We start from the raw sequence: 27674 nt of genomic DNA, 5'->3' as shown, positions 1-27674 counted from the left end.
GTGAGAAAAAAGTGGTATAATATGAGACACATTTAAAAAAAAGACATAAGAAAACAACAAAATTAGAAGAGATCTATTATGATTGGTATACAAGTACATGTTTGACATCTTTTATGTAGTTACCGTAAACCTCTCCGTATATCCTCTGTGTTAAAAAAAATAATAAAAAAAATCTGTCGCTTGAGAGTGCAATCAGTCCAGAACTGATGTCTTGAGTATTTCATTATCGTCGAAACGCTTCGATGGAAGCCACTTTCTTTCAGGGAGAAGGAAAAGAAAGAAATCCCTGGGTGCAAGGTTGGGGATGCTTTAATACTTCTCATCAAAATCTTTGAATTGTCTCAACAGTATGAGGTTGTGTATAGACGGGAGTTGTCATGAATCAGAAGAATTCCAAAGTGGCATTCCTCTCTGCCGATTTTGAGTGGCACGCCACGGTCTGGTTTCAAGAATTCCACAAGAACCACACCCTTTTGGTCCTAAAACACGGTTGGCATGATCTTGTGAACTGATGGTGTTTGTTTGAGTTTCTTCGATTTAGGAGAACCAGAGTGTGGCCATTGCATTGATATGCTGCTTCGACTTCCCAGTGGCATACGATATTTAGGTTTCTTCCCTCGTCACTATGCGAGAAAAAAAAATCTTCCCTATTTTCCCCGAAGTCACGTGGAGCTATTCTTTGCTTTTTATGAGCGTCTTTTTTTTTCACCAACCTCATACACAGCTTGTGAAAACCTAGCTTGTCGATCACAATTCGATGCACTGTTTTCGGAGACACTTCTGGAAACCTTTTGGCGAGTTCAGTTATTGTAAACCGGCGATTGAAACACATATTCTTGTTAATGTGTTCCACTACATTGTCCATATGAACACTTGGCATTCCGCTACGCTCATCATCATGAACATTTGAATTCCCTTCCCGAAACTCTCTTGACCATTGCCTGACCTTCCCTTCACTCATTACTACCGGTCCATAAATAGCACACAATTCCCGATGGCTGTCAGGTGCATTTTGTCCTTTGTAGTTCTGAAATCACATGACATATCTCATTTCGCATTTAGAGGGATTTTGTGTTATAGCAGCTATTTCACCTTACTGCTACACACAAGTAGGCAACTTTACTCGGATGATTTATCTCTGTCGCAAGCACAGAATATTAGTGTTGCCAACTTCGCGTGAACATTGTACTTTTTTCTAAACATGAGTCTCGTAGTTGGTATATGCTTGTAGAGTGGCAAGGGTAGTTATTCTGTGCAAACTGATGCCATGTTTAGTTGTATTTCATGTGTGAATATAGTTGAAGGGGACTGTAATCGAGTGGATGCCTGAGAATAGAATAACAACAGAATGCTGTACTGTTAAGTCCTATGTCCCTAACAGCACAATTACATAGCAGACCTATCATGTTCCCTCAGATACATGGGAATGTGTCCAGTATGTGCCTTATGTACCTCTGAGAGAGAAATCACATGAATGGCAAGTGATAGTCACAGTCTATGTCCGCCCCTAAGCATATGCCTGACATGTACCTGGGGAACGTGCCTAGTATGTTCTAACTATGTTCCTCATGCCGGAGGTGTCAATGAATCAAAAATTACTCCTCAAAAATATGTTAAATCGCCCATATGCGTAATGTGTTTACATTAAGGTCAGTGTAAAAAACACTTTAAACAAATAAAAATATGTACCCCGCAGTGGGCACGAAAAACCAACATTTGGATTACTAACCGTGTGCCCTTCAGACCTGGCCACGGAGGCGATGAAGAGAACGTCGCTTGTAGAGGGATAAATTGTTGAGGTTTTTTGAATTTGGCTAATCAGAGTGCTCCTTTAACCGCGTATATTCGACGATAACCGTTTGAGATCAGATAAAATCTTCTCGACATGTAATTTTATAACAAAATAATGAGTGTCTATTTACTTTCTTCCATATTCAATTTCAAATGATCGGCGACAGTTGCCATCTAATAAAGTTGATGCGTTTGTTGCTTCTAGTACACAATCGCTTAAAAAAGAGGCAACAAATGTATCGAATGTGGGAGATCAATTTAGAACACCTAAATGGAGCATGATTAGCACATCTTGTGCTGTTAAGGTATCTGAAACAGTGTGTACCTAAACAGTGTGTATCAGAACATGACAGATATATGTCCCAAGTGACGACATAAAAACAAATGACTGTTAGAGTTCGAAACTGAGCCAGGTAGATAAATGCTAAATTTGGAGTACATAGTTGCAAATATCAATTAGGTATAACAAGTACCTAAAACTTTAGGCAGCTGAAATACATACTTTGCACATGAATAAAAAGTAGCTGGGACACCTAAATGGCACATGCCTAGCACATCTTGTGCTGTTAGGTGTGGAATTTGTAAGAAGTAAACAAATGAAATAAAGGAACGGTTTGACCAGGTATTGTGAGAGGTGTACGCTTGTTTGTCTTAGATGCAATAGATTTAGTAGATAACAAAGCAAATTTTGTAGAAGTGTCGTCTCTTCTCTATTCTTGAAGAAGTGTTTCTTGTCTCGTCTCGATTCTCGAGAAAGTTTCCTTGCCTCGTTTTGTAAACTCATGTACAAAATTTTTAGCTCCATTTTTTTCTCGTATTTCATCTAGAACTTCCCAGAATCCTTAAGCGTCAGGAGAGGTTCACGAAATGTATGATACAACAACATTTACAAACCATATTTATAATTAGAGTATATTGTGCACTGACTAGCGTATGTATAAATGTTGATAAATGGTCTATATTGTGTTCGTACAATCATTTTATCGATTTATGGTTTTTATACTATCCATTATGTAACACTAAAATAGTGTTTGAGCACTAAGACTTGGGCGAGTTAGTATTGCTCACGTGACTCGTGAAATGTCTTGTCTCGTCTCGTTACTTCTCCTCTGGACTCTTATTTCGTGGGAACACTACCAGGTCCACCACCGAGCCATCGAGCTCCACCCTCCATTGAAATAAATTGTGCAGAAAAAATGATTTTCTTCATAGTTAGATTAGAAATCTGTTTAAGGTGGATCACCACCCGGAAGTCAGTACATATTTTAGCTCATTCCCTTAACTGCTGCACAATGAAACGTTACATATTATAAATATTGTACTATAAGATAAAGTTATGTTTCAGCTACAGCACAAGACACTGATTCATTTGGTTGTGTCTTCTGATATCGAAAAAGGAAACAAATAAAAGAATATATTTGATTCGTTTCACAATGAGCACACAAGATGGCACTTGCTGTTAGATCTTACTAGAAGTGCTCAATTTTATGAAATGTTTATTTGTATGTGTAAAGTATTTTAAAGTAACGAACTTATTACGAAATGGATATATTGTTTGACTGTTTTTCGTGTTATGTTTCACATTTTATTTAAATATTAATTTGCATTTAAGGAAATAGATTTTGAGAAGAAACTTGCGCAGAACGCCATAATGTGTTGTTGCCAAATTTGTACGTTTAATTTATGGATTCTAGGGTTGCAGTTCGAGAAGCGGAACTTAGCTGTGAATTGCGGTGAGGGTCGGAAACTAATTTCTCTAGTAAGTATCCAAGCAGAATTCCATGATTACTTCTTTTATTATCTGGCACCAGTAAGCACTCGACACTACCTGGCAACGCAGCACTATTCAAGCAGCGTTTAGCATAGCACCGAGAACACCTAGTGATCCACCTTAAGTAGAATCTAATTCGGAAATTTTTCAGAAGTTTACAACATTATTGTAATATATTCCGCAGGCATTATAGAAGATTTGATCTTCTTTAAAGTTCTTTCGACTTTTCGGCTTACGTATCGAACTGCATTATTAAACGTGGCTACTAATCAAATGAGACTCAAGAATAATGCTCTGCTTTAATTGACATGCAAAAATTTCCCCAAGAGAAAAAAAAAGTCGATGCATAAAACATTTATTTAATAGAGGACTACTAATGAGTTTCCCGATTACGAAAGGAAAATTCATCCGTTATTGATTTTAGCAAATGTTTATGATACGAGGGTGAGTCAAAAAATTATCTACACTTCTGCGATAACACCAACCCCCAATATTATCACACAGCCTTCTGCGTATGCGTGCTTAATTATTACAGTTAGTATGACTGCAGTAATGTGTGCAGAAATTGATCTCGATAGTTTCTACTAGAGTGTAAACAAGTCCGCTTCGTTAACGGTTTGCATCAGGGAAGGACAAAGAGCAGTGACCTGATTTCTCCGGTCGGAGCATGTGAAAGGGGCTGAAATATATTGTAGACTTTATCTCAATCCGGGAGCAGTACATTATCACTTAAAAGTGTTTTATTGTAGGTTAAGTTCACATGGTGCATGATAATGATCGAGTCTATATGGCAGTTGTTGCCAAGCCTGCAGTCCTAAAACTGGGCTGTCGGACGGATGCTAAATCTTCTGGAACCCACCGTCTTTCACTGTGAAAATTGCTATGTGGACTGGAGTATTATGCAGTAATGAAAGCTCAACACACAGTGACTTATTCAGAGAACTGTTTCAAACGAACTGGTGCAACTAGACAGTTAAAACTGATACATTATTTCTCCCATAGATGGCACTATATAATATGAACGGCTTATTACGAGTGGCGCGATATTTCAGTGTCAGACCGAAAAATTTTGGAAATACCCTCGTATGTGTTTCAATTTTAAATCTCATAAAATGTAATGTCTTTTAGTAAGTTTACATATCGGGGAAGAAAATTCGCCCTTCTTTGATGATTTTAGCAAATCTATATTATGAGTATCACTACATTTACAACATTAACTAATCATGTGTTTCATCATTTAGTTTCTTATCCGAAGTAGCACAGATGTTGGTCCAATTTTTGTCCAACGATTTGCCAATGAATTCACTGTTTCCCACTGCTGGGCCAAAAGTACTGACTGGAACAAAACTTAGAACATAAAGAATGGTTTGTGGGTTAAGGTTTATTTAAAAAAAAAATGTGTTCCAGGGAACTTTAGAACAGGGATGCAAATAACCACTTGCCCGGGACGAATGGTCATCGGTGCGGGCGAGTATTTAATATCATTCCGAAGGTAAGTAAATCGTTTCTATTCTGGGATGTGTGCTAGTAGCTTTTTTCTTGGCCTAGTAAAATTGTGTAGCTTATTTGCATCCCTGCTTTAGAATATAAAATATTATTAAAATGCAATGAGATTAAGTTAAAATAAATTAGGATAAAAATCCTGATATTAATCTTAGAAGAAAAAAATGATGATCATGTACCGGGACAAGATGGTGTTAAAATGTACCGGGGCCAAGTATAGAATACAATTGGTGGTGCCGAAGAACAATTTTGCACAAGCAATGAAATCACAAATGGTTTTACAGTAAAAAGCATTAAAGCAAGATTTAGAACATAAATTGAGATTTAAAAAAAAACACTGGGATTTAAAACAAAACAAATAATTAAGGAAATTTAGCATAAATAAAATGAAAAAAACACTGTGACAAATAAATACTATGACCACATTTGCAAGTAGAATAATGTATCAAAATATTTATCTTTGTCCTGAAGCCTAATAACATGCTTATTAAATATGTAATAATTTATGCAAATAAAGTATGTAACATTCCAAACAAAAGTAAACACAAATAACATTATATCATAACATGTCAAGGTTCAATCGAACATAATAATAATATAAATAATGAAACACTATTCAACTATAACTGTAAAGTTACATATTGCACACAAACTAATAGTTCATAGTAACATCTATGAAGGTATTATTTAAAGACGAGGAAATAGTTCCATATCAACTACACATATAAGTAATTGTATTAAACAACGCTGTCTTTACGGCGGAAGATGTTTTCCTTACTGAATTATTAGTATTACGTTAATAATTATTAAGTATTCTGCTTGTTGGCATGTACTGGGACTAATGAGAAGTTGTGTGTGTGTGTGTGTGTGTGTGTGTGTGTGTGTGTGTGTGTGTGTGTGTGTGTGTGTGTGTGTGTGTGTGTGTTCTGTCTTAGGTCCGGCCCTGGAAATGTTTCTTCCACGTTTCTCGATCTTCAGATTCCCCTTTTAACTCCCAATATTTTCTTCTATTTTTCAATTCATCAATCAGTTGTGTTCTTCTTTGATCAATTGTATTCTTCTTCCTACTCCTTGTTTCCCTTCCATCTTTCCCTCTATGTCGTTGTAAAGAAGACAATTTTCTTCGCAAGATGTGGTCAATGCAATTGGCTTTCCTATGAATGATGCTGGCTAAGGAAGTCCTCTTCTCTCCTATCCGTTTAAAAACATCTTTCTTTGTTACTACCTCCGTCCATTTTATCTTTTTTATCTTCCTCCAACACCACATTTCGAAGCTCTCTAAATATTAACTTTCGTAATATTAAGACTCCAGACAACGGAATGCAATACTCCATATTCAAGGAGGGCCGCGGTGGCTCAGTAGTAGAGCGTTCACCTCTGGAGCTTGGGGTCCCGGGTTCACTCCCAGCCCCACCAAGTGAACTTTGTGGTGGACAAACACCGTGTGCGTGGGTTTTCTCGGGGTTCTCCCGTTTCTTCCCACTTTCTTCATTCCACCATTTCATTCATTACTCATCATCACCGTCTCCTTTAGCCTAACCGGCATAATCGTGGGACGTAAAACTCAAAGATTTCATTTTTTCCATATTCAAGGAAAAACAATTTGCGTTCGTATATATATATATATATTATTGAAGCTTTCCTGGCGACGTATTGTGAACAGAACTTCTCGGGCTAGCAGCCAGGTAAATACTGTTATATCTTGCGGATATAATCAAGATATAACAGTATTTACCTAGCTGCTAGCCCGAGAAGACCTGTTCACAATATATATATATATGAGGTGCTATACTATCCAAAATATTCGGGACTAGTGCTGCCATCTGGTGAAAAATGTACTTTTGGACTAATGACCGTCATCACCCTCGAAGTAGTTCCCTTCCGCACGAAGACACCGGTCCAAGCGATTCTGCCATTGGCCAAACGTATCCTCGAAGTCCTGTTCTCTGAGGATGTTTAGCACCGCCGGCGATGCTTCTTGAATCCTCTCAAGTGTGTCGAACCGACGGCCTTTCAACTTGCTTTTCAGTTTTGGGAATAACGGGAAGTCACAGAGTGCCAAATCCGCGAGTATTTTCTGTGCCTTCTGATCAGCAGTCAAGATCCTTGGCACAAATTTTGCAGCGACACGATGCACTCCCAATTCAACAGTCAAAATTCTTGACATGTCCCGTAACCAATTCCCACTTCATCACAAAAGTCGTGAATGGTTCGACGTCGATCCTCACGAAGCAATTATTGAAGTTTGGCAACAATGTCTGGCATTGTGATGCTGACGGACCTTCTAGCGTGGGCATCGTCTTCGATGTCTGTACGGCCGGCCCTGAACCGAGCATGCCACTCAATCACACGTGTACGGCTCATGCTGTGTTCCCCAAACACTTGTTGAATCATTGCAAAGGTCTCCGTAGCACTCCCCGAGATTCGCACAGAATTTGATACACACGCGCTCTTCTATTCTCGGATCCATCGTAAAATCGCTACACACCACACAAAGAATATCATGAAAAGCACTGTGGAAACTCAACACATCAACCCAGCTGCATGAAACTGTGCACTCTCACTCAGCAGATATGCTAGTCTTGCCACCTATCTGTGCAAAATTCTACACCACTACTTTCCAGATGGCAGCACCAGTCCCGAAAATTCTGGATAGCACCTCATATGTGCACACATTGAAGCTGTAGTACAAACACAAAATACATAAATACCTTAAGAAAAATATTGTCCATCGCTAGCCACCACTTTCGCCCATCTGTCAGGCAATGTACGGATTCCGTGGCGAAAGAAGTCCTCATCCTTGGAAGCGATCCAGTCAGAGACCCATGTTTCGATATCTTCTGAAGAAGTAAACCGCTGTCCAATCAAATCGTTGTTCATGCAATCGAACAAGTAGTAGTCCGAAGGAGCAACGTCTGGTGAATACGGCGGGTGGGGTAAAACTTCCCATCCGACATTTTCTAAATAGGTTTTGACCGGTTTTGCGACATGTGGGCGAGCGTTATCATGTTGAACAATAAGTTTATCATGTCTGTTCTCCCATTCTGGTCGTGTTCTGGCCAGAGCTTGCTTCAAACGCATTAATTGTCGTCGATAACGTTCTCCATTCATAGTTTCACCCGGTTGCAGCAGCTCATAGTACACCACACCTTTCATATCCCACCATATGCACAGCATAACCTTTGCACAGTGAATATCTCGTTTTGGTTGTGATGGACCTGGTTTCACCCAGGCCTTTTTTCGTTTAGGGTTCTCGTAATGGAACCACTTCTCATCACCCGTAATAATTCGATGCAGAAACCCCTTTCTGCTCTGTCGTTGAAGCAGCAATTCGCAAATGGTTTTTCGTCTTTCAACGTCTCTGTCTTTCAATTCATGTGGAACCCAATGTGACATCTTTTGAATCATTCCCATGGCTTTCAAGCGTTTGGAGACTGTTGTTTGATCAACGCCTAATGCTGCTGCAAGTTGTTCCTGCGTTTGACACGAATCCTGCTCGAGCAATGCTGTCAATTCTTCGTCTTGAAATTTTTTTGGCTGTCCAGCTCGCTCTTGGTCTGCCAAGCCGAAATCACCACTTCTAAACCGTGCAAACCACTTCTGACACGTTCGCTCAGCTAGAGCATGGTCACCATACACTTCCACCAAAATACGATGACTTTCAGTCGCACTTTTCTGCATGTTAAAGTAATGCAGCAGGACACCCCGCAAAAACACTTTATCAGGCACAAATTGCGCCATGTTCACTTAACTACAAACTGGTGTTGTTGACGCTTTAATCCACTGCCCTATACTACGAACGATACGCGATGACAGGGGTTTGCAACACATGTGTGGATACACGGAACTGTGGGACGCTCCGTTCGTTGCGCCATCTCTTGTCCACCCGCACGAATTAATTCCTAGGCCAAATATATATATATTAAATTTTTTATACGCCGACGCAAGTAAATGAATAATGGCCCACTATTCTTGTAGAAACGATGTTAATGTCTCAAATTCGCAGCAAATACAAGCTGCACTGCGCTCCTTTTTTTATAAATAGCATCTGCCTTCAGCAGCAAGGCTGTATGAGAGAGGCATGGGCTTACAATTTAAAGTGTAATCTGAAATATTAAATACATAATGTGTTCAAATTTTGGGTTTCTTCCGGGACCACGTACACCATGTTCATCTCCGCTAGACATTAGAGCAGGGGGATTGGGGGGGGGGCTAAGCAGGCTAAATGTAGTCCAAAACCATATTAAACAGGTAATACTTTGTTAATGTATATAGACCCAAAGGTTAACCCAATAGTAAATTTAGAAGTCATATTAGTTCTCACTTTATAAGAGTTCTATCTATATATTAAAATGCTAGAAAAGTTTATATGTTTGTGGCCAATCCTTTCGACAATGAGATCTCAAAAACCACAAGCGCTAGAAACGTGCTGTTTTCGCTGGTCAATTCTAAATTTTGTGTAATTTACCAGTTCTCATTCAAATTTTCAAAGAACTTATTTTGAATTTTCTATTCCATATTTAAGGCGTCGTTTTGGTCCTATTAGTTTAATATTGCAAATAGGTTGATTCCCTTGTGAAAGACAACCAGAAGAGGAGCTACGTATAGCAGGTTGATTGACATTTCAGATGCTTTGCTTCAATCTGAATGATAAAAATTATTGCAAGCTGGAAACTTCGAAGGCTTGTGGATCCACAATGAGGCGTACTCGGATATGGAATTATAAGGAAAAAAATGCATTTGGTACCATCTATTATTTATCCAAGTTTGCCACGAACTCTCCCCAACATTCTATATATTAAAATATTAAATTTATATGTTTGTCTATAGCAATTCGCTCCCTTTGAGAGTTTTCCTTTCCTTTACTTGTGTTCGTAAAGGGACTTATACAGATGCAATGAGAAGTGTGAAGCAGATTTATGCTCGTATTAGAACTGTGCGTTGTGTAAACAGCACAGGTTCAGCTAGTATATATATATATATATATATATATATATATATATATATATATATATATATATATATATATATATAATGAATTCCCATGGAACGTTTCCATAAATTAAAAACAAAACTAATTTGCAAAGATTGAGCTTAATCAGGAAAATAAAGAAACATCCTTTCTTTTATTTATTTACTAAATTGATTAAACATTTCAAATAGCAGGGAGACAGGAAGTAAGTTTCCGGCTAGCCGTCGGCATTTTTATTGGTAAATAAAGAGCCAGGTCGAGCAATGACCAAAGCGTGCGTTGACAGCTGGGAAATGATGTGTACTCGACACGCAACCGTCTCTTGTTAAACGTGTAAACTTCCACAGATTAACATTTCATTCAATAAGGTTATCGCTTTCCTAATCATGCATTTTGTTTTACTGCTTGTCGCGACACATTACAATCGATATCAATGCATTCAAACCTTAATTTATCCTTTGAATCGATATTTCTATTTGGAAAATAAAATATAACCTTCACGTACGCGTATATTGAACTTAGACAATGGAAAGTAGTGCTTACTAATTTTACAATATTACAGTGTTAGTCCGAATACAACCCGCAACTCAAAGTTCGAAGAAACGAAAGAAAAAAAGAGATGTTAGAATAGAAGCAAAGGGTAGAAAAGAAAATGCCTGTAATTATTTACCGGCAGATACATTTAGGTATATATACAGGGAATAGACAAAAAATCTAAAAAAACACCTTATACAGGACATATAAGTTTGGCCCTCCACTGTACAACACGTGTTGCGGTTGCCGATCGTTTTTTGTTTTCAATGAGTCATGTGGACCTTCCTCTTCCGTCAGCGGTAAGCAGTTCACCTGTGAGTGTCGTGGTGTGAAAGTGGTGCGGTAAAAAGGGCGATCTGACAGACTTCCATAGAGGTATGATCATTGGTGCCCGTCTGGTTGGAGCTTCAGTGGCAACACTGGCGAACATTGTGCAAGTATCGAAACGCACTGTGACCAATGTCACGAGGGCATACACAATTCATGGGCAAACGACGTCGGCAAAGCACAACAGTGTCAAAAGACAATCCTGTCAGATAGGGACCGGGGGACATTAAAACGGATTGTAGCAGCTAAAAAGAAGACCACTGCAATGAAAATTACGTCTGAACTCAATTCCGACCTACAGAACCCGGTTTCATCGAAAACAGTGTGACGAGAACCTCATGAAATAAAAATTCATTGCAGGGCCGCTATCGCCAAACCCCTGATCACAGCAGTAAATGCGAAGAGGCGTATCCAGTGGTGCAAGGACCACAAGGCGTGGACTCATGAGCAGTGGAAACAAGTAATATGGTCCGATGAATCGACCTTCACCTTGTTTCCAACAACCGGTCGTGTTTACGTATGGAGAACACCGTCGCAGACCTATGATACAGACTGTCTGCTCCCAATTGTAAAGCATCGGGGTGGTTCTGTTACAGTATGGGCAGTGATATCGTGGTTTTCTGCAGGTCGCATCATAGCCCTGCATGGAATGATGAATGCTAAGGCGTATGAGGAAATTTTGAGGGACCAGGTTCTACCCATGGCCCAAATATTGTTCCCTGATGGTGATGGTATCTACCAAGATGATTTGGCACCCTGTCACGCTGCTAAAACGGTGCAATCATGGTTTGAGGAGCATGACCGGGAGCTATCACACCTCCCCTGGGTTCCAAATTCACCAGATCTGAACATCATTGAGCCATTGTGGTCTGAGTTAGAAAGGCGTGTTCGGTCTCAATACCCTCCACCAGCATCCCTTAAGGAACTGGAGCATGTTTTGGAGGAACAATGGTTCAAAATTCCACACACCACGACACTCACAGGTGAACTGCTTACCGCTGACGGAAAAGGAAGGTCCACATGACTCGTTGAAAACAAAAAACTGTATACGTCCCATCCATTCCACGTCGGATCCAAGCTGTTTTGGACGCAATAGGAGGCTCCACACCATACTAGGTATGATTTTCACACTTTTGCAAACGTTTTAAATATTTTTGTCCAGCCCCTATATATATTGTTGGCAAGTGTCCACGCTTTAGGACACCTACAAGTCACTGTCTATGTAGTATTGAACACTGCACCAGGAAAGGCAATAGGTAATTGTAAAATACTTCCAACTATATTTTCAGGAAATAATATAGAACTATAGATTGTTTTTATAAGGTAGAGAATACAGATGAAGAGTAAGATCAAGTTTTCATGCTACATCAATCATTTCCCTGTTAAACAAGTATATTGTTATGTAAGTTTCTTGGGAAAGTGTACAAATATATGTTGAGTCAGGACACTTTTTTTTTTTTTTTGAATTGGGTTCCGGACCCGGCAGTGGCCGATCTAGCCCGGGCCGGGGGTCTAGGCCCCTAGTTTTTAGTGAAAAAATATTTTATGCTATTATTTATATAATTTTGGAAGTTTATAGTAATCTAATAATATACCTGCCATAGTCTGGCTGCCCTCCCCCCTTCAGTTTTCATATTCTAGATCCGGTTCTGCCGATGGACCCCCTCCCTCGATATCTGCAAATTTATCGCAAATGTTTGCATAAAAATGCATGTTGTCAATTATGTGCAAATTCTCATTGCTTATCATTAGTTAACCTAAAACACACCTGTTGCAGTAATTTTACAACAGTGTTGCCAGGGGCCGCGTTTCTGTCAAAAAACACCCATTTTACCGACTTGTATTAAATAGCCATTTTATATGGCAACACTGCATCAACCCTTGTCACATTTTCGCACCAATGGATAAATGTGGATGTATACTGTATATACACATAGGAATTTACCCATAGGAAATCAGTTTTCTGCAACTGAGTACAGGTATTGATTTTCTTCATTTTGCACATTTTTTATTTTACACTTACGGTACTTTCTTTCATTACTACACAAACATTTTACAAGTTTCAGCATTGGTCACGATCTCAAAAATATCTGCATAGAACATGCTTACATTAGCTTCAAGTCTCAGGTGTTTATCATTCTTAGATCAAAAGATATACGCAATCAAACTTTGGGTTGCGAAACTTTACGGACACATTGTGTATACAGTATATATACACTAACGTGAATTACCCGCTTAAGTGGATTAAAGTAAGAAAAAATTAGTAATATGTTCCATTATTCAGTCACTTTTCACTACTACTGAAGCGCTCTCTGGTATCGGTTATTTTCGAACATTTTTAAATATCTTCTACTCCCCTCCCCTAAATTGCACCTTCAAAGTGAAATGATAAAAACTATCCCAGAGCTGAGCATAATCTAAGTTGTAAATTTGATCGAGATCGGTCGGGTGGTTTAAGAGTTGTTAAGTCACAAATATCGTCATTTTCATTTTTACTTATATAGAAGATACTCTATCCAGACCAAGGATCTTATAAAATAGAGGATCTGCCCTTACAACAAAATCTTGAAGCCATACGTCACAGCTTCGCCACCCCTATTCTGCCCATTCTGCCCAATAGGATCGCAATGTTTTGAGTCAACAATCATGGCGGAAACGAAAGTAGCCAATCAAATGATGGCGGAAACTAGACTAGCCAATCAAACGTGCCGACGCTCGGTTGTTTTCTTGGCTTCATTGATTTAATAGGATGAGGATACATATGGGCAGATCCTTTATTTTATAATATCCTTGATGCAGACCCGTATGCATATTTATGGCGCTGAGAATTATGCTATTTGTTGCCAATAAAAACTCATAGGCTTTTTATTCTGCTATAACAGATTTATTTCTATACTGTAAATGTATAGTTGGAAAAAATAATTAAAAATGTATAATACTAAAATTTAAAACTAATGTGAAGAAAAATAACTGATATATTAAGGAATAAAATCGGAAAAATGTAAAAAGTTAAAATTGAACTTAAATTCAAAATAAATTACCGGAAATGATCGAAGAAAAAGGTTATAAAGCCTATTATTGTTTATGCTTGAGACAACTTGAAGATCAACCACCTGATGATAGAGGACACTCAACAACAGTCCTCGGTGCAATCACAGTTTTTGTTCAAATGATTATCACAACGGCAGATAAAGCTTTCTATACAATTTGCTTGGAAATCAGCGTCAAGTTCTCGTAGCCACCGTGACAATTAGGCATAATTACATGCCAGATAATGGTGGCCAGCAAGGTTGCCGATCCTGGGGGGCCCGGGGGCCCGGCCCCCCTTTTGTATTTATGAATATACAATATTGGCATAATTTGAATGCAATTTGTCTTAAAATCGTACCTTCTGCATCTGAATGGGTCCCCCAAATTTACAGAGAAATCGGCGCCCTTGGTGGCCAGCCATTGTTTTTCTTTAGAACTGGAGAAAGGTGAAAGTCACTCTGGTCTAGGTCAGGGCTGTAGAAAGGGTGCTCTAGTCATTTCAAGCTTAACTTCAGTGGTTGACGTACTGGGTCTACCGCTGTATCTGGAGTGTCATTAACAATATTGGTCCACCTTTCTTTGAGGGCACATGTTGCTTTGAAATTCAGCTCTCCCCATATATCTCTATAATCTGCCTATGAATATGAGCATGTGTAGTGTTTTGGGGACTCAGAAACCGTACCACTGATCTTACTTCTGCTTTTCTGTATTTTCCAGACGAGTCATCGTTTTTAGTGACTTTTTGTCGATCATTTCTCGTAAAATTAAAATTAACAATTTTTTACTACGATGCAATGAGAGTTGTCTTAAGTTGAGAAAATTACTGTAAAACTTATTGGACGGATAAAATTATGTACATGTTAAAATTAATATATTATTATGAAAAATTACTGTTTTCAAACAAAACTGATTTGAAAAAAAAAACATTAAAATATCATCAAATTGAGAAAAAATATTAATGAAATTATGAATTTTTATTGTATACTTGTTAGTTACACAAAGAACACATTTTTTAGATTATACGTACAACATCAGAATCGTCTTCAATAATTTTAATTTTATCGTTACAAAGTCTATGGTTCAAGACCCAGACATAAAGGTAAGTTGGTGCATTTTTCGGAAAGGGGTCTTCAATAATCCACTTGTGTAGTGGAACCGAGAATACGAGAATAACGTAATTCATTTGCTGTGTTTAAACTTCCGGCTAGATGATTTCAAGATTTCCAGTTATGGTGTCAGAACAATGGATATTTGAAAGAGAAGTAGGTTAGTAGCAAAGTAGTATTTCAAAAACTGTCGTAGTTACATTGTAACTGCTATACAAGCTTGTTATCCGTATTTGGTTCATTGTGCAATAATTTCAAAATCTGTTGTCGGAAATTATTGATCTTGGAAGCGACAGGAAGCGACAATAGCAAAGCAACCAGAAAGTCAACAAGTAAAGTGACAGTTCCGCTTCCTACATAATGACTCAGGTCTTTTACGATCCCGACAACATTTCGCAATTTCCAACGGCACGTGATTTGCTTTAAGAAACTGCTGCAATATCTCGGTTAAGATTGGGTTGCGCTGTGGCGTTGTTACGCGTTCGATCAATGTCGTCGGAGTTTATGTGTTACGTAAATTGCTCATACACGGTGAAAATGGAAAATTCTAGCTGTTTGATGTGCTCCTATTAATCAGTCTTTTCAGTGGCGTCATTTGGAGCTTCAGGAGTATTGAAGCATTTGCACCATTAATATACATTTTAATGAAGATTATAATAATATTATAATTACAAATGTGAAATTCTACGTATATAGGAGAGTTCCCCCCTCCCATGTCCACAAATAAAACCTGAAATCTTTGATGATTCTTTCGACAGGTGGGCAGGTCACGCTGGCTTAGGTCACCCATAGCATTATCTATTAGCGTCAAGCAGATCAGAGATAACACCCATAGCAACATCTATTGCTGTCAAGCAGGCAAGAGATAACACCCATAGCAATATCTATTAACGTCAAGCAGGCAAGATATAACACCCATTGCAACATCTATTAGCAAGGCAAGCAAGCAAGAGATAACACCCATAGCAACATCTATTAGCAAGCAAGACGCAGGCTTAGGTGTGCAGGTCACGTAGCTAGACTGGAAGAAAATAGGAACGCTTTCAAAGTTTTAATTTGAAGTCCATTAGGAAAACCTAGGTTCAGATGGGAGAACAATATTAAGATGAGTCTCGCAGAAATAGGAACACGAAATGGAAACTGGAGATCCAGGTGGCTAAGGACAAAGTCAATGGAGAGTTCTTGTCAACACGGCATTGAACCTCCGTGTTCCACAGAGTTAGTTAGGCAGTTAGTTAATATGAGAAGTTGATATTCGTCTCAGTTTTGTAGAAACTATTCCGATTTTAGCCAATACTATGTAGTTTTTGTACCGAAGCCTTTGGCCATAAGTTACAATAATGCTTAATTAAAAGCTTTAATTCTTCTTCTTCTTCTTCTTCTTCTTCTTCTTATTATTATTATTATTATTATTATTATTATTATTATTATTATTAGTAGTAGTAGTAGTAGTAGTAGTAGTAGTAGTAGTAGTAGTAGTAGTAGTAGTAGTTTGCTCGCACTAAACATCCAAAATTCTATACCATATTTTTTATGAAATTATTCAAGAACTCGGTTATACACAAAATTCCTGCAAATAGTGACATCTATTAGTGTCAAGCAGGCAAGACATAACACCTATAGCATTATCTATTAGCGTCATCAGGCCACAGATAACACCCATAGCAACATCTATTAACGCCAAGCAGGCAAGAGATAACACCCATAGCAACATCTATTAGCGTCATGCAGGCAAGAGATAACACTCATAGCAACATCTTTTAGTAAGGCAAGCAAGCAAGAGATAACACCCATAGCAACATCTATTAGCGTCAAGCATTCAAGAGATAACACCCATAGCAATATCTATTAGCGTGACACACTGAGGCGTTTGACGTTTATAAGGTACTTTAATTGTGTCACATGTCTTTCTACAACCAACGTTACCAAAATCTCTTAAGCAAGATTGTATAACGTTTCAAGATAGCATGACGGATACACCGACATGTTTCCCTTTTATATGTCTTACGCTTTGTTTCGGTTATGATTGGCAGAGTCACAAGTAGGATATTGATAATCTTCAACAAGTTACTATACAAAAGCCCATCCTTCTACGATTTGGACGCAGTTCTCAATGTTTAATGTTGAGGCCTAAAATGTTTATTTTAAAAACCAATTTTACCATAAACGCATAGTGTATTAATTAATATACAGAAACGAGTAAGGTTTTGATTTATTTGAACATTACTTTTTCAATAATTTTATTGGTAATCTTGATCACGGATTCTTCTATTTCTATACTAAAATGCTTCGTTATTTTCGTTCTTCGCTTGAGAATTTTCAATATACAGGGTGGTCCAAAAATGTGGAAACACCCAAATAAAATCCAAACAGTCCAGAATTGGATAAAAAGGAAAAGTGATTATAACAGACGGGAGGGGGGAAATTTTTTTTAGACTTATAGCACCATCGGCCGCCATCTTGAAATGGCGGGAACTTTTTTAAATGGGAACCCTGATGTGTGATACATCAAATGGGACTGAAAGTTTTTCAGGAATCCAGTGGTGATACATCAAATAGGGCTGAAACTTTTCCAGGAATCTAGTGGTGAAATGATTTTGGCTCTACGACCAACCGTTGCAAAGTTTTAACAGATTTTCTGCACTTGATAACACTGTGGGCAATGTATGGTTCACTGACCGATGTTACAGCACTTGTTCAATGTACCGTCCCTCCTGAGCAATCGTTTAATGTATCCTCTGCTGCCAGTCATCCTTTTCCCCGCTCAGCATGCCGTCAGGAATGCTGGCACACGCGTCAATAATCCTGCGTTGAAGGTGGTTAATGTCCGTGATCTTGGTAGCATACACAACGGATTTCACGTAGCCCAAAAGAAAAAAAATCCAATCGAGTGAAGTCTGGGGAACACGATGACATTCCACAGATTCTCGCTGGCCTTTCCATTTCTGTGGGAATTGCTTGTGGGAAGGTACTCACAAGCACATAATCTAAAATGAGGTGATGCCCTGTCATGTTGGTAGGACAAAGGGAAGAAGCCGTCCTCTAATGTGACGGACGGCAGGATCTCCTCTTCAAGCACATTACGGTAGGTAATTCCATTTAAATTGCCCTCGATGAAAAATGAGCCCACCACACAGGTACCCGCACACCGCACCACATCATCACTTTGTCAGAGCCAAGGACCCGAGAATCGTTGTACCAGTGTGGATTGTTGTGACACCAATATCGGTGATTTTGCTTGTTCACCTGCCTTGTCCGAGAACACCACGTCATATGCGAATCGAGGATTCTGTCTAATTTGTTCTGCGGCCCACTCACAGAATTCGTCTCGGCGGTTTGGATTATCCTCGGTTAGATGTTGAAATAGGTAAATCTTGTATGGGTGCCATTTACGCACAGATACGATTCGCAGGACGTACGTACGTAATACACCACATTCTTGGACTAGGCGACGGGTACTGCGGGTGGGACTTTCCGCGAATGATACCAACACGACAGAGGATATAGCTTCGTCCGTCGCTGTGCGAGGCCTGCTTGATTTTGGTTTGTTTTCCTCCGACCCCGTTTCCTTAATTTTCGTTATAACTTTCCGCACTGCACTATGGGAAATGAGCTTCCGTTCTGAGTGACGAGCGTCGAAATTGTCTGCGATCTGTTTACTGCTGCACTGTCCTGAAATCAACACGATCTCTATCCGCTCATCCCTTGTTGGTGCCATTCCGTGTTACGCCACCTGAAACAAAAGAGAATCGGTTAAAACTTTGTAACGGTTGGTCGTAGAGCCAAAAGCGTTTCACCATTGGATTCCTGGAAAACTTTCAGTCCTATTTGATGTGTCACACGATAGGATATTTAACAAAAGTGGCTCTCATTTCAAGATGGCGCCATATGTCTCAAAAGATTTTTCCCTTATCTGTTATCATAACTTTTTACTTTTTCCCCAATTCTGAACGACTTTGATTTTGTTTGAGTTTTCCACACTTTTGGACTATATATATATATATATATATATATATATATATTAAACAAATAGAAATAAATCATGTGGGTAGTATGTACCGTACGCGATTGATGAAACTAAGTATAGTTCTCATACTGGTATACTGGTAACTTTGACAAACTTAGTATCGATATGAAATATAGGGTGTCTCAAAATGAATACCAGAGTTTTAATTAAGGCTTTGTATTATTTATTATGATTATAAATAATACATGAAATAAAAGAGCACCTCAAACAATTTTGTACACACGCATTGCACTCTTTCCTCTGTCTGCCGTTAAGAAGCGCTAGTAGCAAAGATGGAAATTAGAGAGCAGAAACCTTTTTGAGGTTTACGTTTTGCAAAGACTGAATCTGTAGTTACAATGCAACGTGCATTCCGTATTAAGTACAATTGTAATTCGTTAAGTGGAAATAGCATCTGTAGACGGTATCATCAGTTTGAAAACACCGGCTGTCTCTGCAAAGGGAAGTGTTGGATTTGTTGTGGCAACATTTGTGCCGAGTTTTGTTCTTCTTTTGTTTTTCTTTTGTTCTTCGCTCGCTCGTTTTGTATCAGCTGTAGTGCAAGTGCTAATGTTAGAATAAAAATAGTATTTTTTGCCTTCTATAATATAATATTAACGTTTTATTGTAACATCTGGCGACCGTGACAGGACTGAAAAACAACTTAAATAATGGAGAAGGCAAAAAGAGTGAGAACAGTGGCGAGAGCTGTATTTACAAAAATCGCAAAAAATGTGGAGCAGTGCTGTAATGCCGCGAATGTGAACATTGACGAACTTAAAGTGAACTTCGAATTATTGGAGGATAAATACAGGGTAGTTGATGAAGCACACAATGAATACATTGAACTGTTATTAAAAGAAGAATTCCAAGAAGATGATTTGATTCAGGAAACAGAAGCACAAGATAAGTATGTTCTGACATTTTATAGTCTTCGTACGAAAGTTCAAGAGTTGATCGATAAGCATGCATCAAATTCAACTCGTGATACAGACAGTGTTTCGACAGAAGGTAAGAAACGGGGTATTAAGTTACCGGTAATTGAATTGAAGAAGTTTGATGGTGACTTAAAGAATTGGTTACCGTTTTGGAGTCAGTTCAATCGAATCGATGCGGACACGAATATCGCAAACAGTGACAAATTTCAATATTTAGTTCAGGCTACTCTACCCGGTTCAAGAGCACGCCAATTTGTTGAAAGTTTCCCGTTATGTGAAGAAAACTATCCGAAAGTGATTGAAGGTTTGAAGTCACGTTTCGGTCGTGAAGATACATTGGTAGAAGTGTATGTGAGGGAACTTTTAAAACTGGTGTTAAGCAATTTGAACAGTAATAAGCAATTAGAACTCAGTGCCTTGTACGACAAAATTGAGTCACAATTACGAGCATTAAGTACATTAGGAGTGACGACAGACAAATGCGCAGCAATGCTGTACCCACTAGTGGAATCGTGTTTACCTGAGGAACTTTTGCGAGCATGGCAAAGAGGAACTACGAACTATGGAGAATCTACAGTGGAAAATAGACTGGAAAATTTAATGTTGTTTGTGAGAAAAGAAGTTGAAAGTGAAGAGCGAATAGCACTTGCAGTTGCGGGCTTTGATTTGAAAGATACTTCCAGTGCGATAAAGAAAAGGAAGGATCGAAGTAGTCCCACAGAAACTGTTCCAACAGCGGCAGAGTTAGTTAATTGTAAAGGTGACCCAGAGAAATGTATTTTTTGTAGTGATTTTCATGTTAGCGAAGAGTGTTCGAAGGCACGTAACTGGTCTTTCGAGGAAAAAACAAAGGTGTTAAAAGCAAAAGGTTGTTGTTTCAAATGTCTAAAACCGGGGCATGTTAGCAGTAGATGTAGAGTAAAATTAAAATGCGCCAAGTGCAAGGGACAACATTCATACATTATGTGCAAGGGACCAAAAGGTAACAAGGAAAATGACGGTACAGTGAAACAAAGTGTAACGAAACCGGTTATTGAAAATACATTAACTAATAACGTGTATGCCGAAACGTTTTTGCAAACATTAGTTGTAAAAGTAAGGGGTCAAGAGACAGAAAGGGAGGTAAGAGCAATTATAGATACAGGTTCCCAACGATCGTACATTCGAACAGCTACCGCATTGGAAATGGGATACGAAAGTGTTAAAAAAGAAAGTGTTATGCATGCACTCTTTGGAGGTATTTGTTCTGCACCTTATGAACATAGTTGTTATCAAGTTAGGTTGTATAGTCTGAAAGGAGATTATGCATGCAATTTTGAAGCGCTGAACCAAGATACAATATGTAGCAATGTGACGTCAGTGGTTGAAGGTCCTTGGATACAGGAGTTAAAAAATTTTGGTGTAGAAATTTACGACAGGAACCCTGGCGCGATAGAAATTTTAATTGGTTCTGACATTGCAGGAAAACTTTTTACTGGGAAAAGAATTGTGTTGAAGTCCGGATTGGTAGCTATGGAAACATTGCTTGGTTGGGTTTTAATGGGCAAAGTTAAAGTACGTGGTGATGTTAAATTCTCGTCTATGGCAACGATGTCCATGTTTTGTAAAGAAGCATCTATAGCGGATTTATGGCGGTTAGATGTTCTTGGTATCACAGATCCTGCGGAAAAGAAGACAAAATTGGAAGCTCAGCAAGCAGTAATGGATTACTTTAATAAGACCGTAGCTATTAATGAGGAGAAGAGGTACGAAGTAATGTTACCTTGGATAGAAGGACATCCTACACTTCCTAGTAATATTGAGATGTGCAAAAGAAGATTGAATACACTTATTGCTAAGTTGAAGAAGGAAAACCGTTACGAAGACTATCAACAAGTGTTGAATGAATGGATATATGATGGCGTAATAGAAGAAGTTCCACCAGAAGAAAAGGATAGAGAAGGGCATTATTTACCTCATCGCCATGTAGTCAAGGAAAGCAGTACGACGAAAATACGTCCCGTCTTCGATGCATCAGCCAGGGAGAAAAATTATCCTTCATTGAATCAGTGTTTAGAGAAGGGCATTAATTTGATCGAAATGATACCCTCAATTTTGATAATATTCAGGTTAAATAGAATCGGAGTTGTATCCGATATCAAGAGAGCATTTTTACAAATTAGTGTTTGTAAAAGAGACCGTGACTTTTTGAGATTTTTGTGGGTTGACCAGGAGGGAAACGAAAAGATATTTCGTCACAAGCGTGTAGTTTTTGGTGTGAACTGCAGTCCATTTTTGTTGTGTGCAGTGATAGAACATCATCTTAAGTTAGAAATGGAAAAACAAAGAGAAGGAAAAAGCCAATATTCCAGAGAAGTCATCGCTCAGCTTTCGAAGTGTTTTTATGTGGACAATTGCGTTACCAGCGTAAGGAATGAAGAGGAGCTTCATCACTTCATTAATGAAAGTACTCAAGTAATGGCGAAAGCTGGATTTGAGCTGAGAGGATGGGAGCACACTTCTTTTGGAGAGATGGAGCAAGACAACGGAGTACCAGTCTTAGGTCTACAGTGGGAAACGAAATCTGACACTTTGGCAATAAGACCAGAATGCTGCGACGGGTTGATACCAGAAGTTCTTACTAAGAGGGTTATTTTGTCGTTTGCAAATAGGATATTTGACCCCATAGGGATTACTTCTCCAGTGACGTTGTATCCAAAGATCCTTTTGCAAGAAATTTGGCGATTGGAATTAAGTTGGGACGAAGAAGTACCAGGGGCAGTAAGGAAGAAATTTTTACAGTGGGTAGGTGAATTGCCTTTGTTGAAAGAACTTTCATTTCCTAGATGTATCCAAGGAGATTCAGAAAATTGTAGTCTACATGTGTTCTGTGATGCAAGTGAAAGAGCCTATGCTACGGCAGTTTTTCTTAGAACTGTTACAAGAGAAAACATTAATGTGCAGTTAGTACAAGCCAAGACAAGAGTTGCTCCTATAAAGAAATCAACCATAGCAAGATTAGAATTATTGGCAGCTACTATTGGTGGGAGACTAGCTACTTCTGTGATTGAGGCCTTGAATCTTGAAGGTATACAGATTTATTATTGGACAGATTCTACAACAGTTCTTGCATGGATTAAACGAGATGAGCAATGGAATACTTTTGTTTGGAATCGAGTGCAAGAAATCCGAAAATTAAGTGAAAAGGAAACTTGGCATTACGTACCAGGAACCATGAATCCGGCGGATTTACCATCGAGAGGATGTACTTCAGAACAACTGCTTGAGTCAAAATGGTGGGAAGGTCCTTCGTGGCTGCGACGACCCAAGGAGGAATGGCCAGAACAGAAGTATGAGTACAAAGAAGAAATCATTACGCAGGAAAAGAAAAAGACGGTCTCATCAGTTATGCTTAATGTTGGAAAGGAGGACAGTGACTGGTATTATCGGTATCCTTCCAAATACGAAAAATTAGTTCGCATAATAGGTTGGATGAAAAGATTTATTCATAATTGTCGTTCTAAGCAAAGAAGAAGCAACGAGTTGTCTGTTGAAGAATTGTTGTCAGCAGAGAAGACAGTTATTAGACTTGTTCAAACAGATTCCTTTGAGGGTGTTGGCGACAAGAATTTGAAATCTTTGTGTCCGTTCGAAGACAATGACAAACTCATCAGAATAAAAACCAAAATTACAGAACTTTCAGATGTTGAAACCTTCCGTTATCCAGTTGTGTTGCCAAGCACACATCCAGTAGTAAAAATGTTAGTGTACGATAAACATGTGGAAGCTTGTCACGTTGGTGTTCAAGGTTTGTTGAGTCTTCTTAGGGAACAGTTTTGGATACTCAAAGGAAGAAAAACTATTCGATCTATAATAAAGCAATGTGTCATATGTAAACGATATACTGCCAAGAAGTTGGAACCAATCCCTGCAGCTCTACCCGAAGATAGAATCAGAGATGCAGCAGTGTTTGAAGTAACGGGAGTGGACTTTACCGGACCAGTTAGACTACGAGATGGAGGAAAAGCTTGGATTTGTATATTTACCTGTGCAGTATATAGAGCAGTGCATTTGGAGCTTGTTTCCGGATTATCAACGAGTGACTTTCTTCAAGCCCTTAGAAGATTTATAGCGCGTCGAGGCCATCCTTCGGTCATTTACAGTGACAATGGCACGAATTTTGTTGGCACAGAAAATTTATTGGGCAGACTGGATTGGAAATGTATAACGTCTTTTGCAGGTGTGAAACGCATCAAGTGGAAATTCAATCCACCCAGTGCTGCTTGGTGGGGTGGATGGTGGGAGCGTTTAATTCGATTAATGAAAGGACTGTTAAGGAGAATACTTGGGAAGGCTTCTCTAAATTATGAAGAATTCATTACAGTGTTGTGTGACTGTGAAGCTGTCATGAATGGTCGGCCGTTAACTTATGTTTCTGATGATAGTTCGGATTTATTAGCTTTAACTCCAGCTATGTTTCTGCAGCAAGTTAGAGAAGTAGGAGTACCGGATCTCGACAACTTGGAATCCGTTAACCTACAAAAACGGTTGAGATATTGTCATAAACTCAGGGAACAGTTACGCAGTAGATTTCGCAGTGAATATTTGGGACAGTTGGTGCAGCATTGGAAATCTAGAAGAGACCATAGTGAAATCAAAATAGGGGATGTTGTACTTGTAGAAAACGAGAACTTGAAACGTTTAGAATGGCCTTTAGCAAGAGTTGTTGAAATATTACCTGGACGTGACGGTGAAGTACGACTTGTGCGGTTGAAGACACGTACCGGATTGATGATGAGACCAGTGCAACGAGTTTTTCCCCTGGAAGTTCATTCAAATGAGATACCACAGGTGTTGAAAGAACCAGCAGTGTATCGTAGTGATGAACAAATGGACGGAGTGAGTGATAAAAACATAGAGACTGAATGTGAAACAAAACTTCAAACTGTTACAACTCGAACTGGTAGAAAAGTGAAACCTCCTACCAGATTAGATCTTTTGTGTATACTTAAAAAATAAATAATGTTTGTTGTGGTTGAGTTACTAGTTCCCTCAACGTAACTCAAGGTGGGAGGATGTTGGATTTGTTGTGGCAACATTTGTGCCGAGTTTTGTTCTTCTTTTGTTTTTCTTTTGTTCTTCGCTCGCTCGTTTTGTATCAGCTGTAGTGCAAGTGCTAATGTTAGAATAAAAATAGTATTTTTTGCCTTCTATAATATAATATTAACGTTTTATTGTAACAGGAAGAGTACGGAACGACCAAGAGTAACTGAAGAACGTTTTGAACGTGTGAGAGAGAGTCCTTCACGTGTAGCCCCAAGAAATCAATTCAGAAGGCTAGTCGTGAACTAGCAATTCCAGTGACGTCTGTGTGGAGAATTTTAAGTAGATTGAGGAATTTCAGAAAGAGGATTGAAGCAGTTGTTGCCACAATTACTCCAAACACAGTGATCAAGGTTTGGGAAGAAATCGCCTATCGACTCAATGTGTGCCGTTGAGTTGATTTGAGTTTAACGACCCTTTCAGCAGCGAGGCTATATGAGACGTGGACCTACTGATTAACGTGGAATCCGAACCACATGAGCTCCCGCCGGGAATTGAACGCGGGTCTCCCACGCCAAATGCGCGTACGCTAACCGGTAAGCCACAAAGGAGCTCCCAATGTGTGCCGTGTGAAGAATGGAGCTCACATTGAACGCTTGTTGCAAAAAATGTTTGAGTTGCTCTTTTTTATGTATTATTTCTAATTGTTAATTGTAATAAACACTAAAAGGCCTTAAATCCCCGATATTCATTTCGAAATACTCAATTAGAGTGTGCATACTTTTGGTTCCCGAGGTATGGACCACCAAAGGTGAGGTTTGAACTTAGTAAAATTTTCCTGCCACACACATTATATATATGAACTTCTTTTCGTGTAACAGAGCTTCGTTTAACCATTAGCTATTGAAGCAACATATCATCGAAAAGCTGGATATCTGCTCAACAAAACGAGACCACAATCATGAGAACCGATTAATGGAGTGTCAATTTATAGCAAGAAAAGTGTATGGTGAAGAGTGCTTATCTCGTACACGTGTGTTCGAGTGATATACGCGATTCCGGGACGGTCGTGAGTCCTTGGAAGACGACCCAAAACCAGACAGACTGAAAAAGAAAAATCGCGGTGAGTTTTTACGATTCCAAAGGTATTATACTTCGAGAATTCGTTCCACAGGATCAAACTGTTAATGGTAAATATTATCTGGATGTTATGGAGCGTTTGTGGAAGCGAACCGTTCGCGTAAGGCCTGAGTATCGAGTGGCAGGTAATTGGTTCTTATTGCACGACAATGCACCATGTTACTGAACCGTCGCAGTTCGTAACTTTTTGGCTAGAAAAAACAAATCTGTGTGCTTCCATATCCTCCGTACTCGCCTGATTTATCGCCGTGTCTATTTTCTATTCCCAAAATTAAAATTGACCATGAAAGGTACATTTTATGACAATGTTACATATGTCGAGTCTTCCATGATGAGGATCATTGAGGCGATTCCGAAAAAGGACGTTAAAAAAAATTATGCTAGCATTGGTTAAACGTGCCCAGCGGTATTTTGAATAAAAAGAACTACAGTTGATAACATACCTAATTCGTTTTGTTTAATTTAAAAAGTTCCGTTATTTTTCCTACATACTATACATATACATATTATATGTAACAGTGGCGGATCGAAGATATTATCAAGGGAGGGGCTAAACCATAGTTTGCAGCTTTATCCAGTGTAAAGCAGAATTGAAGCCCATTTTATCCAGTGTATACCTGAGCGTTAGCCCCTTGGATCCGCGCCTGGACATAAGAAAGTAATCATCATACGGCTTATTGGCTATATTATTAATGCAATGTGCACGTATATCAAATATTTGCTTTAAGAAAATCAATGAAAGTCGATTTTTCCCCGTAATTTGTAAATGTATTAATTTTATTACGATATTTTAAAAAGAAAACGAAGGGTAAAGTTTTAAATTGAGAATATGTGAATCACGTTTTATTATAGAATACTAAATTCTAGAGACACAAAATTTGTTTTTATACATTTATTTTAACATTCAGAAGAATTACGTAAATATGTGGCGTATTTAAACTGCTTTACAATCTAGTTTTGGGAAAGAGCTCCTACTTAGAACTCCTACTCCTTTTCCCAACAGCAATTCCAACAGTGTGGGTTCCTACAAAGGATCCAACGTGGGCGCTATCGGTTCGGTTTAGTAAAACCAAGGTCAATTTCAGTCCTCTCAATTTTGAAATCAATAGTATGCCTCAACTTCTTACTTTCAGAAAGGTTCCAACCTTACACAGCGTTGAAACAGATGCAATTGTAGTTTGTTAGAACTGTTCAAAAGGCATAATCAAAGTAGTAAATTTGTTCTTATATAGATATGCCATCTATTTATATTCTTACGGTCAATATCATTCATAGTTTGAAAAAGGAATTTATATTGATACACAGTCCTTTAGTGTTCTCACGGTCAACGTTATTCGCACTTTGAAAATAATGAGCGGGACGAAAGAGAAAATGTTCATGTCGTTATGTTAAATTTGTTAGGTGAAATTAGCCTATTAAATAGAATTGTTAGTTGATCATGGAGAAGCATAATAAGGTTAGTCTTCTTCAGTGGCGTATTTACGGGGGGACTAAGGAGCTCAACCTCTCCTACCCCCGAAATGAGTTTGTTAGT

At 38.7% G+C, this 27674-nt stretch overlaps 1 protein-coding gene across 1 annotated transcript; it reads left to right on the top strand.

Moving 5' to 3' along the window:
* Positions 1 to 19711: 19711 nt before the first annotated feature.
* Positions 19712 to 24976, top strand: LOC145669864 (uncharacterized). The gene has a single exon (XM_081738210.1). The coding sequence runs from the start codon at positions 19712 to 19714 to the stop codon at positions 24974 to 24976; it is 5265 nt and encodes a 1754-aa protein (XP_081594336.1).
* Positions 24977 to 27674: the final 2698 nt, after the last annotated feature.

The sequence above is a fragment of the Thermobia domestica genome, chromosome 14 (assembly GCF_964235325.1).
Source record: "Thermobia domestica chromosome 14, izTheDome1.hap1.1, whole genome shotgun sequence".
Taxonomy (NCBI): domain Eukaryota; kingdom Metazoa; phylum Arthropoda; class Insecta; order Zygentoma; family Lepismatidae; genus Thermobia; species Thermobia domestica.
Note: the sequence above shows the minus strand (reverse complement) of the source record. Positions and strands in the feature narration are given on the sequence as shown.

What these genes read in the sequence shown, in the direction of transcription:
- LOC145669864 (XM_081738210.1), top strand. Translation starts at nt 19,712, where the DNA reads ATGGAGAAGGCAAAAAGAGTGAGAACAGTGGCGAGAGCTGTATTTACA.